A 13,766-nucleotide genomic window follows, 5' to 3' on the forward strand; every position below is an offset into this window, starting at 1 on the left:
AACGCACGTGACTGAGGTGGGGGCGGGAAGAAGACAAGCGGAGGTTATTGGCTCGCTCTGCCCTCTACGACAGCGCGACTCTATGGCTCCGCTGAGCTTTTCCGCCAATGAGCAGCGGCGGGGAACGGAAGAGGCGGGCCGGCGCCTGCGCAGAACCGGCGGCAGGGGGTCCACGTGTGTGTTGAGTGGGGATTCGCAACTTGCCGGTTGGGCTGCGCCTGGGAGGGAAGATGTCGTGGCTCTTCGGGCTGAACCGCGGCGGCGGCGGCGGCGGTGGCGGGGACGCGGGTCCCGGAGCCGGGCTACCTCCCCTGCCGCCTCCGCCCGGCGGGGGATCGAAAGAGGGGACGGGCGAGGGGAGCCGCCCCAAGGACAAATGGAGCAACTTCGATCCCACCGGCCTGGAGCGCGCTGCCAAGGCCGCCCGAGAGCTCGACGCTTCCCGTGAGTCGGAGGGGGGAGTGGCGGGATCTCTTGCCTGGAGCCCCTGCGGGGAGGAGATCCACTGGATCCCGTGACTAGATTGACAGGGATCCTCTGGCTAGGCACCCCCTCCTGGATCTGGTCCCGAGGAGAGCTTTCGGTGGGGCGCGACGGAACAGGAATTGGCCCCGAGGAAAAGCTCAGTGGATCTTCAGCGGGGGGGGGGGGCGGGGCTGGACTAGAAGACCTCCAAGGGTCCCTTTCCAGCTCTATTCTTATTCGGAGCTTTGAATGGCGACTACAAGGTAGTCCTCGGCCTACGACCGCATTAGAGGCCAAAATTTGTCCGGCTTCCCCATTGACCGTGCTTGTCAGAAGGTCACAAAAGGGGATCGATCGATCACGTGACCCTGGGACACTGCGACCGTCGTAAATATGAGCCTAGCGCCCGAACTTTCATCCCGTGGCCATGGTACGTGAGAAAACTGATCCTAAGTCCTTTGTTTCAGTGCTGTTATAACTTGGAACAGTCACTAAACGAACTGTCGTAAGTCGAAGACTATAGACTATTTGAACTGAAGCTCTTGGCACGTGAGAACACCATCACCAATGACCTTTGACCTTCTAGCTCCCATGTGATTTTCTTCAGCTTCTAGCGTGGCTTTTGCCCCTGAAAGCAAAGCCAGGAAGGGCTGGCCGAAAGAGTTTTTAACTCTGATGTATTGTTAGGAGCAGCCAAAATTTAAACCAAAAAAGAGCATCCTTTTTCATTTTTCTTCCTTCTGCAATGCACGAGCCAGAATCTCTGGTTCGGACAACCTTGTGTCATTTGTAGCAGGGCTTACCTGCATACAGCTTAACCATTGGGCAACCAGAATTGCGACAAATTATCATGGACAAAATCACTGTTGGGTGGAGTGGTTTCTAAGAATTATTTTTTTGAATGATGGAAAACAACTGATGGGCAATATTTTCTTTTCAGGACATGCCAAAGAAGCCCTAGGCTTAGCTCAGCTACAGGAACAGACACTACAGCTGGAGCAGCAGTCTAAAGTAAAGGTGAGCAAAACGTAACAGTTCAGGCTGTGCTATTACAGTTGATTCCCCTTCTCCCCCCTCCTTTTTGCTTGATCATTTGATGATGAGGCTCTAGAAAGAGTGCAGAGAAGAGCAGCAATGATAATTAGGAGCCTGGAAGCTAAAATATTTATTTATTTATTTTTATTTTATTAGATTTATATACCGCCCTTTCCCGGAGGACTCAGGGCGGTTTACAGGGCAAAATATACATAGAACAATTGCAAGAATTGGGTATGGCTAGTCTAGTGAAAACATAGACTTAGGGGAGACATCAGAGCAGCGTTCCAATATTTGAGGGGCTGCCACAGAGAAGAAGGGGCCCACCTATTCTCCAAAGCATCTGAAGGCAGGACAAGAAGAATGGATGGAAACTAATGAAGGAGGGAAGCAGCTAGAACTAAGGGGAAATTTCCTAACGTTGAGAACAATTAACCAGTGGAACAGCTTGCCTCCAGAAGTTGTGGGTGCTCCATGGAGGTTTTTAAGAAGAGATTGGGCAGACATTTGTCTGAAATGGTACAGGATTTCTTGCTCAATCAGGAGGTCCCTTCTCTCATCCTGTTATTTGTAAAAATTCTCATCTTGATGTTGCAAGTGGCTATTATTAGATCAAGTTTTCCCTAGGGCACTTTTAAGATCCCCGTGATCCAAGTCCATGCCTTTTTTTTTTCCTTTTTCTTTTCAGTTGGGGAACTTAACAGAATTTCTTGTATGAAAAAGCTGGAGGTGAACGTATCTTCCCGCAGGTTTGTGCTATAATTCCTGACTGATTTTTCTCCTCATCCCTAGGAATACGAAGCTGCCATAGAACAGTTGAAGAACGAGCAAGTCCGGATACAAGCGGATGAGAGGAGGAAAACTCTTAACGAAGAGACAAGGCAACAACAAGCGGTAACTTGGCTGTTTTACTCTTTACTGAGCCGTGTAAAGTTAAAATGACCAGATGAATAAAGTGCCCTACCCAGACCCGTATTTCACACTTGGCATGAGCAGGATCCCCATTCCTGAACCCCTGGCAGCTCTCTTACTGTCTGTGTAGAGGAAAATGACTTAACAGGGACCGCCTCGCTTGTCCGGTCACCTGTCAGAGCATCCTTGGAATCCCCTGTTGAACTTTAAAATGCTTTGGTCTGAAACCCAACGCTTGGGAGCGAGCCCTCCTTTTTTTTTCCATCAAAGGCATGCAACCTGTCGGTCATGAAAGATCAGATGAAGGTCCAATTATGCTGATTGGTTGCTACTCGTGCCTGTGCACAGGAAAACATTCTCAATGGTCAGCACTTGGTTAGATCCTTATCTAAGGATCACTGGAATTCAAGTGTGTGTGTGGGGGGGGGAGGGTTGGACTGCTTTTGCTTGTGGCAAAAGATTCTAAAGTGATCCCTCTTTTAATTCCAGCCCCAGCTTCTGCCACTCCTTCCCTACCTCTGCAGAGGTTTACCCCAAGCAGATCGGCTTCCCCCAAAGATCTTCTGTGCCTCCAAAGCTTAAATTTAATTAGCAAGTCCATCTTGGGGAAGGAAGAATTGACCTAATAAGCATTACTATTAACCGTGGTCGTTTCCCCACAACCGAGCAGCATAGCTGCTGCTTTGCAGGAAAGCCATCCCAGGTTCAATCCTCCGTAACATATATCAGGGAAATAGATTTATTTCGGTATTAAATTCAGCTCGAGTGGGGTTGCAGTCTTCCCTGTCTTAAGATTTGTCTCACTTTCCTCTTAAGTGTCACTCAATTTCCCCTATGTCTGTTTTTATCTTAAAGAGAGCCCAGTACCAGGACAAATTAGCCCGGCAACGTTACGAGGACCAGTTACGACAGCAGGTGGGGTCCCGTTTCTTAAACGTGGGGAGGGAAGATTGAGATCACAGAGGGGGAACCATCGACTTCTCGGTACCTCCGAGGGGTGGGGCAGTGGGTTAAGAATTACTTAATAAATAGGAATGCTGCTTGCACAGATCCTTCGCCTGGGTTAGTTAAAAGCCTTTTGTGTGGAAAGGGAGGCGATGGCCTGCACTGTAAACAAGGTGGGGGGAAAACATACCCAGTAGTTGGACATTGGAAAATATGCCGCTGCTGTTTTTATGGGGAGATAGAAACCAAGGAGCAAGTTCTTTTAAGCCCAGTGGCTTTCCCAGTTGTCCGCAGACTGAACTCTGTTCTTCTCCCCCAGCAACTCCTTAACGAAGATAATTTGAGGAAGCAAGAAGAATCGGTTCAGAAGCAGGAAGCCATGAGGAGAGGTAGGGGACGGTGTCAAAGGGACAGATTCCTTCAGGTCTGCCAGAAGGCCTTTAAGAGTTGAGATGCTAAAAGGGGGGCTGGAGAAAATATTAAAGGGAAGGGCGAAGAATCCCTAAGGAACAGGATAAGTTGGAAGGAAATAACCAGGAAATACGGGGACGGTGGGTAGATTTTTGAGAAAGGGAAATTCAAAGGTAAAAATAGGTGTTTTCCCTCCCTGCTATCTGCTACGTCGGCCTTGGCATCTTTATGATGAGGTGTGGACTTCAATTCCCAGAATTCCTCAGCTAGCATGCAGAGGCAACTTCTCGTTTCTGGGTGGGAGGAGCAAATCCCCTGCTCCGCCCCCAGCACGAAAGAACAACGCTCTACCTAAGTGGTCTTTGGGAAAGGAGGTTGAACTACAGCGCCCGTCTCCCCCAGAATCTCGCAATCCTTTGCCAGTGGCTGCATCGGCCGGTGAAATTCGGAAGGCCGTTGCGACCCCGGATGACTGTTTTCCCATTGATTTAAGTTCTCGGCTTCCTTTGTAGCGACGGTGGAGCGCGAGATGGAACTGCGACACAAGAACGAGATGCTGCGTATCGAGGCGGAAGCCCAGGCTCGCGCCAGGGCGGAGCGAGACAACGCGGATCTCATCCGGGAACAAATCCGGCTAAAAGCCGCCGAGCACCGTCAGACTGTCTTGGATTCCCTCAAGTACGTTTGCTTAGAAGCGTGAAAACGGGCAGGTTTGTGGAAGACTAGGCTGCGGTGGCAAAATGAGCAGAGGAAAAGAGAATGTGGAGAGGGAGAAAAAGGAAATCGTGACCCTTAGCGAATAAACACAGTAACGTTATTAGGTTACAGGTTTGCAAATGGATGTCAGGATGTGCCGCTTTTAAAAAGGGTTTGCTCTTTTTTCTCTTTAGGACAGCTGGGACCCTGTTTGGGGAAGGTTTCCGTGCCTTTGTTACTGACTGGGATAAAGTAACAGCCACGGTAAGCCACGTATCAAATTTAAGAGACCGCCCCATCTCTCTTCTGGACTGATTTTTAGAGACCAATGCAAGGGTTAAGTTTTTGCCAGGGCTTAAGGCAAATCCCGAGGTTGGTCAATACATCTTCCAACACAGCCTGGGCATGCCACCAAAGGGAAACAGATGCAGATAAATCGCAGTTTATTCACACACTGAGCCAAGCCAACAGGTTTTGCGGTTCAAGGAGAAAAAAAGAATTCTTTCCTCAGAATCCCTCCCAGGGTTTGTTCCTTAAAAAAAAAAAAATCCCCGCACGGTTCGAATTATACGCGTGGTTGGGGAGGAAAAAAAAAAGATCTGAAAGCAACTCTTTTCCGATTCTCGGCAGGTGGCAGGGCTGACTCTGCTGGCCGTTGGCATCTACAGTGCCAAAAACGCCACCGCTGTGGCTGGGCGGTACATCGAAGCTCGGCTGGGCAAACCCTCGCTGGTGAGAGAAACCTCCCGTATTACCGTCCTCGAAGCGTTCAAGCATCCCATCCAGGTGAAACGTTCTGCCTTTTGAGTTAGGCCGAGGGAGGAAACACACCGCATTCTAGACAGGCCACCTTGCTGGGTATGAGAAGGAAATCTTCAAAGCCCGTTGCAATGGGTAGAAGGAATCGCCACCTAAGCCCCATTCAGATTGGCAAGATTTGGCTACTACAAACTTCGAATAGAAATAGCCTTAGCTTGTGTGTCTTTGGTTTCCACGTTTGGTCTACTCTGAAGGACCGGCGGCCTGCCAGAATTTCTCTCAGCCCATCAAGACAGAATTAAGGTGGGATTCCTTGGGGTCTTTCTCATATCTTTCCCCTTGATCAGTTGTCGTTTGTTGTCTCTTTAACAGCTCAGACAGACATACCTGTGTTCAGATTATCCCCACCTTCTCTGTAGAGGATCATTTCTCCTGTCTGCTTGGTTTTCTAGGTTGGCAGGCGACTGACCAGCAAGGCCCAGGACGCTTTGGAAGGGGTCGTCCTCAATGTGAGTGAACAATTATCCTTGATAGCTATACCAGAATGAAGCCACTGGCATTGGGCGTATTCATTAATTGCGGGTCAAAACTACCAACCACATGATCAAAACTCCATCCTCTTTAGTTATTTATTTGTAGCCCGCCTTTTGTTATTTTTTTGCAAATAACTCAAGGTGGGGCTAACCTGTCCAACACATCTCCTTCCTCCTATTTTCCACAACAACCCTGTGAGGTGGGTTAGACAGAGAGAGAGAGAGTGAGTGGCTGGCCCAAAGTCATCCAGCTGGCTTTTGAGGCTAAGGCAGGACTTGAATTCACGGTGCCTTGCTTTCTAGCCTGGTGCCTTAATCCCTAGCCCAGTGTAGCTCTTTATAGGTGCCTGTGGCCAAAAGATGTGTGAATAATGGCTGCTTTAATGAGGGTTTTTTTAAAAAAAGATTGGCCATTTTGAAAACACGGTGCAGGGTCAGGAAATACCCAGGACTGAACTTTTCACCTGCTGAGCTTTAATGTTGTTTGCGGGGTGTTGTGTCCCTTTCTTTGCAGCCAAAGCTGGAGGAGCGGGTGCGAGACATAGCCATTGCGACCCGGAACACAAGGAATAACAGAAGCCTGTATCGGAATATCCTCATGTATGGGCCTCCAGGGACAGGGAAGACCCTCTTTGCCAAGGTAGCACCCCAGTTTTATCATCGTTCTGTCCCAAGAGGGTTATTGACCTGGTTGTGCTTTGATTCCAGGCTAATATAAGAGAATTGGAAGGAATCGTGGAGCTCTGCTAGTCCAGAGTTCCCCAACGTTTCTGGCTTTGGGGATCTGTGGTGGGGGGAAGGGGGACTATTATCTTCTGCAGTCCTCAAACACACAAATCATTAAGTTCTCTCTTTTTTGGGGGGGGTCCCAAAAAGTCCATAGTGGGCTTTCATACTAGATGCTCCGAAATACTTATGACCTTCACCAAGTCGACCTTTGTTCTTAAACTCTCTTTTCCTTTCTAGAAATTAGCCATGCATTCTGGCATGGATTACGCCATCATGACGGGCGGTGATGTGGCCCCTATGGGGCGTGAAGGCGTGACTGCCATGCACAAAGTTTTTGACTGGGCCAACACAAGCCGGAGAGGGTAAGTTGGCTTCGGGATGGATATCCGGAGCTTTTGATCTCACGAGGGGAGCAAGTAAAGGAGGAACAGGGAACGAGTTCAGATTGGTGGCACTAATAGGTAACACGCTTGTCCTTTGATCCATTCTGGCTTGCACACGCTCTCATTGTCCGCCGTGATGCTCTGCCACATTTTATCACCCAGTGTCTTCATTTTGCACCTTGCTTTTCACCTCCCTCTTTAAATAGAAGGATGCAGGGGGTGGGGAAGACAAATCTTCCGCTTAAAAAAAAAACACATTTTGAAGTCTGCCCAACAAACTCCTTTAGAGTGGTGTTTAGGGACCCAGATTCATTGTGATTATTTCCACCAGCCCTTCGCCAATCTCCTATCTGGGGCCTAAAATTCAGAGTGTGAGCCGGGGGGTGGGGTGGGTGGGGAAAGAGGGCCTTCCGCATGAATTTCACAACCGGACACCCACATTTATCTATACCCAGGAAGCTTTCCAGACAAAATCTTCAGCTCCTTACTGTGGGTTTTGTTAATTTTTAGCGTTTAATACTTTCCCTTTCCAGCCTCTTGCTGTTCGTGGATGAAGCTGATGCATTCCTGCGGAAAAGAGCAACGGTAGGTCTCCTCCTGTTTCTCCCATCATCCGTATGCTCACTCCTGGATACTGCTGGGTTGGTCAAAAGCCTTCTCGTTTTAATTTGATTAGTGAGCCCGTTTGTTAATAAAATATTGCAGTTTGCAAAAGCGCCCCCACTCCTTCCGCCTAGCCTCATTAAGGGACTCCAAACGGCTCAAGTTGGTTTTTCTGGTCCAGGAGTAAATGGGGAGATCACGAGAAGAGAGCCAGGATCTCATATCAGGAGAGATTGGAAGAATTGAATATGTAAAGCCTAGAAAGGAAAGTGGGGGGGACATGATTGAAACCTTCGAATATATTTAAGGGTGCGAATAAGGTCCTAGAAAGCAGTGGTTTTTTTTAAAAAAAAGGAGAATTGTAGCTCAGGGCTGAAATGAGGCATCATCATCTGCCATCCTCACAGGCTTGGAAATGATACAAAGCAGAAAGAAGGAGCGGAGAGAGATACTTGTAGGAAAGGAGAGCAGGGATTGGATTTTAATTTGGGCCGACTGGTGTTTCTCAACTTTGACACCTGAGTTTGCTTATCCTGGCAGGAAAAAATCAGCGAGGACCTCCGAGCGACACTCAATGCTTTCCTTCACAGGACAGGACAGCACAGCAGCAAGTAAGAGAGTTCCCGACGCAATCAAGTAAAGGAGGGTGCTTCTAAGCGGTGCTTCTCAATCTTGACAGCTTCAAAGATGTGTGTGGACTTCAACGCCCAGAATTCCCCGCCAGCCTGACTAATTTAATTTAATTTAATTTAATTTAATAATATTTATATACCGCCCTTCTCCCTGAGGACTCAGGGCGGTTCACAGGGCAGAATAAAATACTAAATACAAACGTTAAAACAAGATTAAATAATTGCCCATATTAAAACAATTGGAATCAAATTCTAAAACACCAAGTTAAAATTAAAACACAAGAATAAAAACCCCACCAATCCCCATCAGGCTAGGCCGGCTTGAACAAACAGAAACGTCTTGAGATCGCGACGAAAGGAGCGAAGATCGGGCGCCATCCGGAGCTCTACCGGTAGCTGATTCCACAGCTCCGGAGCGCCCACAGAGAAGGATCTCCCCCTGGGGACCACCAATCGACATTCTCTGATCGGTGGCACCCTGAGGAGGCCCTCTCTGTGGGAACGCACAGGGCGCAGGGAGCTTGATGCCGGCAGCAGATGTTCCCTAAGGTACTCCGGCCCCATGCCATGAAGGGCTTTAAACACTGTTACCAGTACCTTGAATCTAGCCTTCCGGAAGATCAGTTCAGTTACTGTATAATCAGAATTACGTCGGGTTTGTCGGGTTGATCTTCTCTCCAAGAAGATGCGGAGAATGAGAGAGAACCTTGTCTCTGGGAGAGAAATCTGCCTTAAACCAGATGTAGACAACCCACAAATGTATCCCAGAATCCTAGAGGGTGAACTGTCCCTAAAGGTCATCTTGTCCACTCACTGATTAGCGCAGGATCCACTACAACTTCTATGATGGCCACCCTGCCTTTGCTCCTTTAATACCAAAGTTTTGCGGGATTTTAATCAGTCCCACTGGCTGGGAATCGTGGAGCTTGGACAGCTCTTGCTAGGGACAGCTCAGTTATTCCCGGAGAAGATTCCAAGGAGTGCTGATCCTGCTCACCACCAGAGGTCCAAATTAAGACTCTTGACTTACAGCTCTGTATGTACGCCTAAACCCAAGAGTCACTAGATAGTAAGAGGGGCAGCATATAAATTTAATGAAATTAAACTATTTTCTGAGCTGTTAAATGATCCAAAGTTTGCGACAGATCTTCTGCAAGGCATTGTAGAGAAGAACACTTAAGTCTTAAGGAATATTATAATTCTTTTAAAACTCTAGCTTTGTCCCTATGAGTTCACGCAGCCTGCTTTTTTATTATTAATCATACAACTCCTCTTAAGAGTTTGGATTTTCATTTAAAACAACCAGGATAGGTTTGGTACCCACCCTTCATCCAGGATGCCAGTTGCCAACCTAGGAGAGTTCTTAAAGAGGAAAACAACAAGGAGAATCTTGATCCGTATTTGGAAAAACCGCATGTCCATAACGGGTTAAATTGTCCCCTTTAATTGTCTGGGAAAGACCAGTGGGAGCCATAACTTTTATCCCGGGGTGGGGGTGGTGGTTGGTGGGTGAGGTCTCTAAAAGGGCCCCTCGGAATTGAATGTTAAATTGCAATTATCCCCAAAAGTGCTGAATCATCAAGTGCTGCCTCCTGCTGCAGTCTTTGCCATCCAAAAACCCATTTCGGTTCATAATGCACCATTAAGCCAAAAGCATTGTCATCAGCAGCAGCCTTTAAAAAAAAAAAGGCGAAACAGAACAAGAGCGCCATTGTCAAACGGGGCCCGGGGAATTGAGACACGAGAGAACAGCCATTAAAAAATCAAAGGACGGGATGTGCCTCAGCTTCCTGCCATTAAGGGAACCGTGATGCCAGCCTACCTAGCATCCACAGAGGGATAGTTTCAAGATCCCGTAAGGTGATAGTACCGCTTAATGGTGACCTTTCCCTCCAATGTTATCCTCACAAGGAGGGGAAAAAAATAGAAACTTTGCAACAAGGCCCTGCAAAGGTTGATAATCTGCCAATCGGCTCCAGAACGGCGGTTTTGCCCTCCGCCACCCCCCCCAACCTCTCAAGTCCTCTTTTACCTTCCAGGTTCATGCTGGTTTTAGCGAGCAACCAGCCGGAGCAGTTTGATTGGGCCATCAACGACCGGATTGATGAGATGGTCCACTTCCAGCTGCCAGGTTTGGAAGAACGGGAGAGATTGGTCCGCATGTATTTCGACAAGCACATTCTCCAGCCAGCCACCGAGGGCAAACAGTTAGTAGAGATCCCGATATTTGTCTTGGTTGCGAATCGTTGAGAGACGGGAGCCAGAAAAGGGGACCGCAGGTTGGGTCGGCCCTTTTCCAAGTTCACTGCTGATTCGAATACAGGTAGTCCTCCACTTAACGACCAGAAAAATGTTGAGCCCAAAATTTCTTTTGCCAAGCGAGACGCTTGTTAATAAGTGAGTTTTGCTCCATTTTACGACTTTCCTTGCTAGAGTTGTTAAGCGAATCGCTGCACAGTTGCAGAAGGTCGCAGAAGTGTCCCGGGACCTTGCAACCGTCATAAATATGAGCCAATTGCCAAGGATCCAAATTTTGATCCTGTGACCACGGACGGGGCTATGCTGCAGTGGTCGTAAGTGTGTGTGTGGGGGGGGAAAGTCACGAGTCACTTTTTCAGTGACGTAACTTCAGTCACTGAACTGTAGTAAATGGAGGACTTCACACCTGGGTGTAGAAGAAGAGCAGGCAGAGCTGGTGGGGGTGGAGTGAAGCGTGTCACCAGCTTAGGGTCACTGCGTTCCCACAAGCCTCCAAGTCCAGCCCCTCCTGAACTCCGTTGATTCTTATCTGGCGCCGGTGTAACGTTAGCCAAATAATAACAAATCCTGATTCTTTGCCTCTGACGCTGGGTGGCAATGCGCAGAGTGTTTTTCACCCCAAATGAGGAAGCGCCAGGGAAAATAGGAAGCGTGGAGACCACAACCCCAAGTTAGGGCTTGTGAATGAGAAACTGAAGCGGCAGGACGGTCTTGTCTCCTTCCTCATGCGGCCAACATGCTCTGATATCCCACCGAGTAGAAAATTAAAAACAAAACGAATTGAGGGGAGACGGGGACAAATGTTTTCATACTGTAGCTGATTCATCTGCTTTTTTTTTTCTTTTTTGCACCCAGGCGCCTAAAACTGGCCCAGTTTGATTATGGGAAAAAATGCTCGGAAATTGCCAAGCTGACGGAAGGCATGTCTGGGCGGGAGATTTCGCAGCTTGCGGTGGCTTGGCAGGTAAGGCTCCGAAGACCCCCCTTTGGATGGCCTATCCCATCATCCTGAGCCTAGCGATGAGAGTTTTGTGGAACAGGAAGGAACCACAAAGTCTTTGCAGTCTCGCTAAGAACCAGCAAGACGTTTCTTTTCATTGAGCGCCGGAAAAGTTTGCAGAGCGTTGTTTAGATATCGGTCTCCGGAAGCTTTTATCGTTCTGGCAGCCAGTTGCCAAGCATCCAAATGTAAATCACGTGACCGTGGGGATGCCGCAACGGTCGTAAGGGTGAAAAAGTAGCCACAAGTGCCGTTGTAACTTCGATCAGTCACTAAATGAAGTGTGGCAAGTTGAGGATTACCTGTAAACTTCAAACTGGGATTCATCGTCCTCTCTTTTCTTCCCCAGGCTGCAGCCTACGCCTCGGAGGATGGTGTCCTGACAGAAGCCATGATTGATACCCGAGTAGCGGATGCAGTTCAGCAGCACAGACAGAAGATGGAGTGGCTAAAAGCCGAAGGCATGGAGGCAGGCAAGAGCCGACCACTGCCGCTTACACTGGGGAAGCCTGCGTGAAGGGCCTCCGAAAAGGGGCTGAGAGAGACCCCAGACCTTTGGGTGGGATTCAGAGATGAGGGCGAAGGCCTTGTGCCGCTGGAATCATGCCGAGGAGAGAAATCGAAAGCCCCGCTTCTCGAAGGAGGCTGGGGTTCTGGGTTCAGGAACCATTTCCTTGATTCTTTTTTTTTTAAAAGCGGACTCCTGGAATAATTATGAGCAAATGGGTCTGTATCACACGAAACAATATATTAAAAAAGAGAATTCCTTTGCCAAAGGTTAACAGCCTTAACTCTTTGTATCCGGGTTTCATTGGTTTGGAGCTGCTGCTTGTGTCCTAGTTTTGGACGATCAAAGGGGACGATTTCATTCAGCGGAGGGCCCTGCAGTCGAAATTGTTACCTGCTCATGCCCCGTTATGTCTTTTAAGCTGCCCAAGGCTCACTTGGCAGGGATACGGGGCAGCATATTAATTTTATAAATAAATGAAACATATTGCCACCTGCCAGAGATTTCTAGGAAAGGTTTAAGTTGGAAGAGATGCCTTAGAAGCAAAAGGATTTTCCTTTCGCTGGGTGTTCCAAGAATTTCAAGAGCCACGGTGGTGCAGGCTACTTCTGTTCGAATCTCACCGGCTCAAGTTTGACTCAGCCTTTCATCCTTCCGAGGTCGGGAAAATGGGGACCCAGATTGTTGGGGGCCATAGGCTGACCCTAAAACGCTCAAGAGAGGGCTGTAAAGCACTGTTAAGTGGAATATAAGTCTAAGTGTTATTGCTATTTCTAGCAAAAAAAAAAAGGTTTAAAGCAACCAATTTGGCTGTTAATTTTATATGCAGAACAACAACAAAAAACCTTTCCCCCCTGGGGCTGTGTGGTAGCCACTGTTCTCATCTTCCATCTTCTTCATTTTCTTCTGGGCCCAATCTGCGAGGGAGGGAGACCTTGCTTTGCTCAGCAGTCTGATCTCTTGCAGTTCTCAAAACTAGGGCATCGGCTAACAGCAGCACACCACCTCTGCTTTAGGAAAGAAGAGCTGGATATTTTTTTTAAAAAATAAAATAAAAAACAAAAGATCTCCTTTTTTGCGACCTTCTGACAGGCAAAGTCAGTGGGGGAAAGCCGGATTCACTTAACCGCCGTGTGTTACCAACTGAACCGTTGCAGCGATTGACTTAACAACCGAAGCAAGAAAGGTAAAATGGGGCATTTAAACAAATTCTTTTAACAGACGTCTCGCTTAGCGACAGAAATGCTGGGCTCAGTTAACGATTGTAAGTCGAACAAATCTGCCTCCCTCCCGCGTCCTCCACAACCCGCTACCTTTCTACGAGGTTTGCCTTTGTGTCTGCAGAAACCTTTTTTTTTTTTACTGCAACAATGACAAACTTTATACAAATCTGGAATGAATGTATGCTTGTTGCGCAGCATTGCGTTCTGATGTGCCGTACACTCAGACTTGGGCCACACTGGCTGGGGCTAATAAGAGGTATAGTCTTGCCTGCCCAGAGAGCCTCAGATTGGCAAACGGTGCAGTGACTTATTCCAAGAATAAAAAGAGCAGGGCAGGGCTTACCTTTACAAAACTCAGATTGAGGCTTGTCTGTTCCAGCTCTCCGCCCTTTCCCATGTAAAAAAAAAATGGTGTATCTTGATCGCACTCGGCTGCTATCGTGGCTGAAAGATCACAGAATGCTGGTTTGTTTTCCGGTCCTCTTAATAAGGCGGCTTATTTCCATAAAACCTGCAGTTGCAAAGCTTATCTCTCTCACTGGTTCCTTAACTAGCAATTTAAACTTAACTGATTCAATTAGTTCTACAGCTTGTCGTCTCTGCTCCGCAATTTTAACCAACCGATTCAATAGTATCTGTACCAAGAAGGAAGAGCAAGAAAAAATAAAGATGG

General features: G+C 47.9%; 1 protein-coding gene across 1 annotated transcript; it reads left to right on the plus strand.

Annotated features, from left to right (window-relative positions):
- Nucleotides 1-27: 27 nt before the first annotated feature.
- On the plus strand, nucleotides 28-12,147 carry LOC310648058 (ATPase family AAA domain-containing protein 3-like). The gene is made up of 16 exons (XM_083375716.1): nucleotides 28-444; nucleotides 1,406-1,482; nucleotides 2,293-2,394; nucleotides 3,268-3,327; nucleotides 3,677-3,746; nucleotides 4,281-4,446; nucleotides 4,659-4,728; nucleotides 5,095-5,250; nucleotides 5,676-5,732; nucleotides 6,271-6,396; nucleotides 6,723-6,847; nucleotides 7,402-7,453; nucleotides 8,012-8,082; nucleotides 10,143-10,310; nucleotides 11,218-11,326; nucleotides 11,712-12,147. The coding sequence occupies exons 1-16, from the start codon at nucleotides 231-233 to the stop codon at nucleotides 11,877-11,879; spliced, it is 1,791 nt and encodes a 596-aa protein (XP_083231842.1). The 5' UTR covers nucleotides 28-230; the 3' UTR covers nucleotides 11,880-12,147.
- Nucleotides 12,148-13,766: the final 1,619 nt, after the last annotated feature.

Source organism: Vipera ursinii (genome assembly GCF_947247035.1).
Source record: "Vipera ursinii genome assembly, chromosome: 17".
Classification (NCBI taxonomy): Eukaryota; Metazoa; Chordata; class Lepidosauria; order Squamata; family Viperidae; genus Vipera; species Vipera ursinii.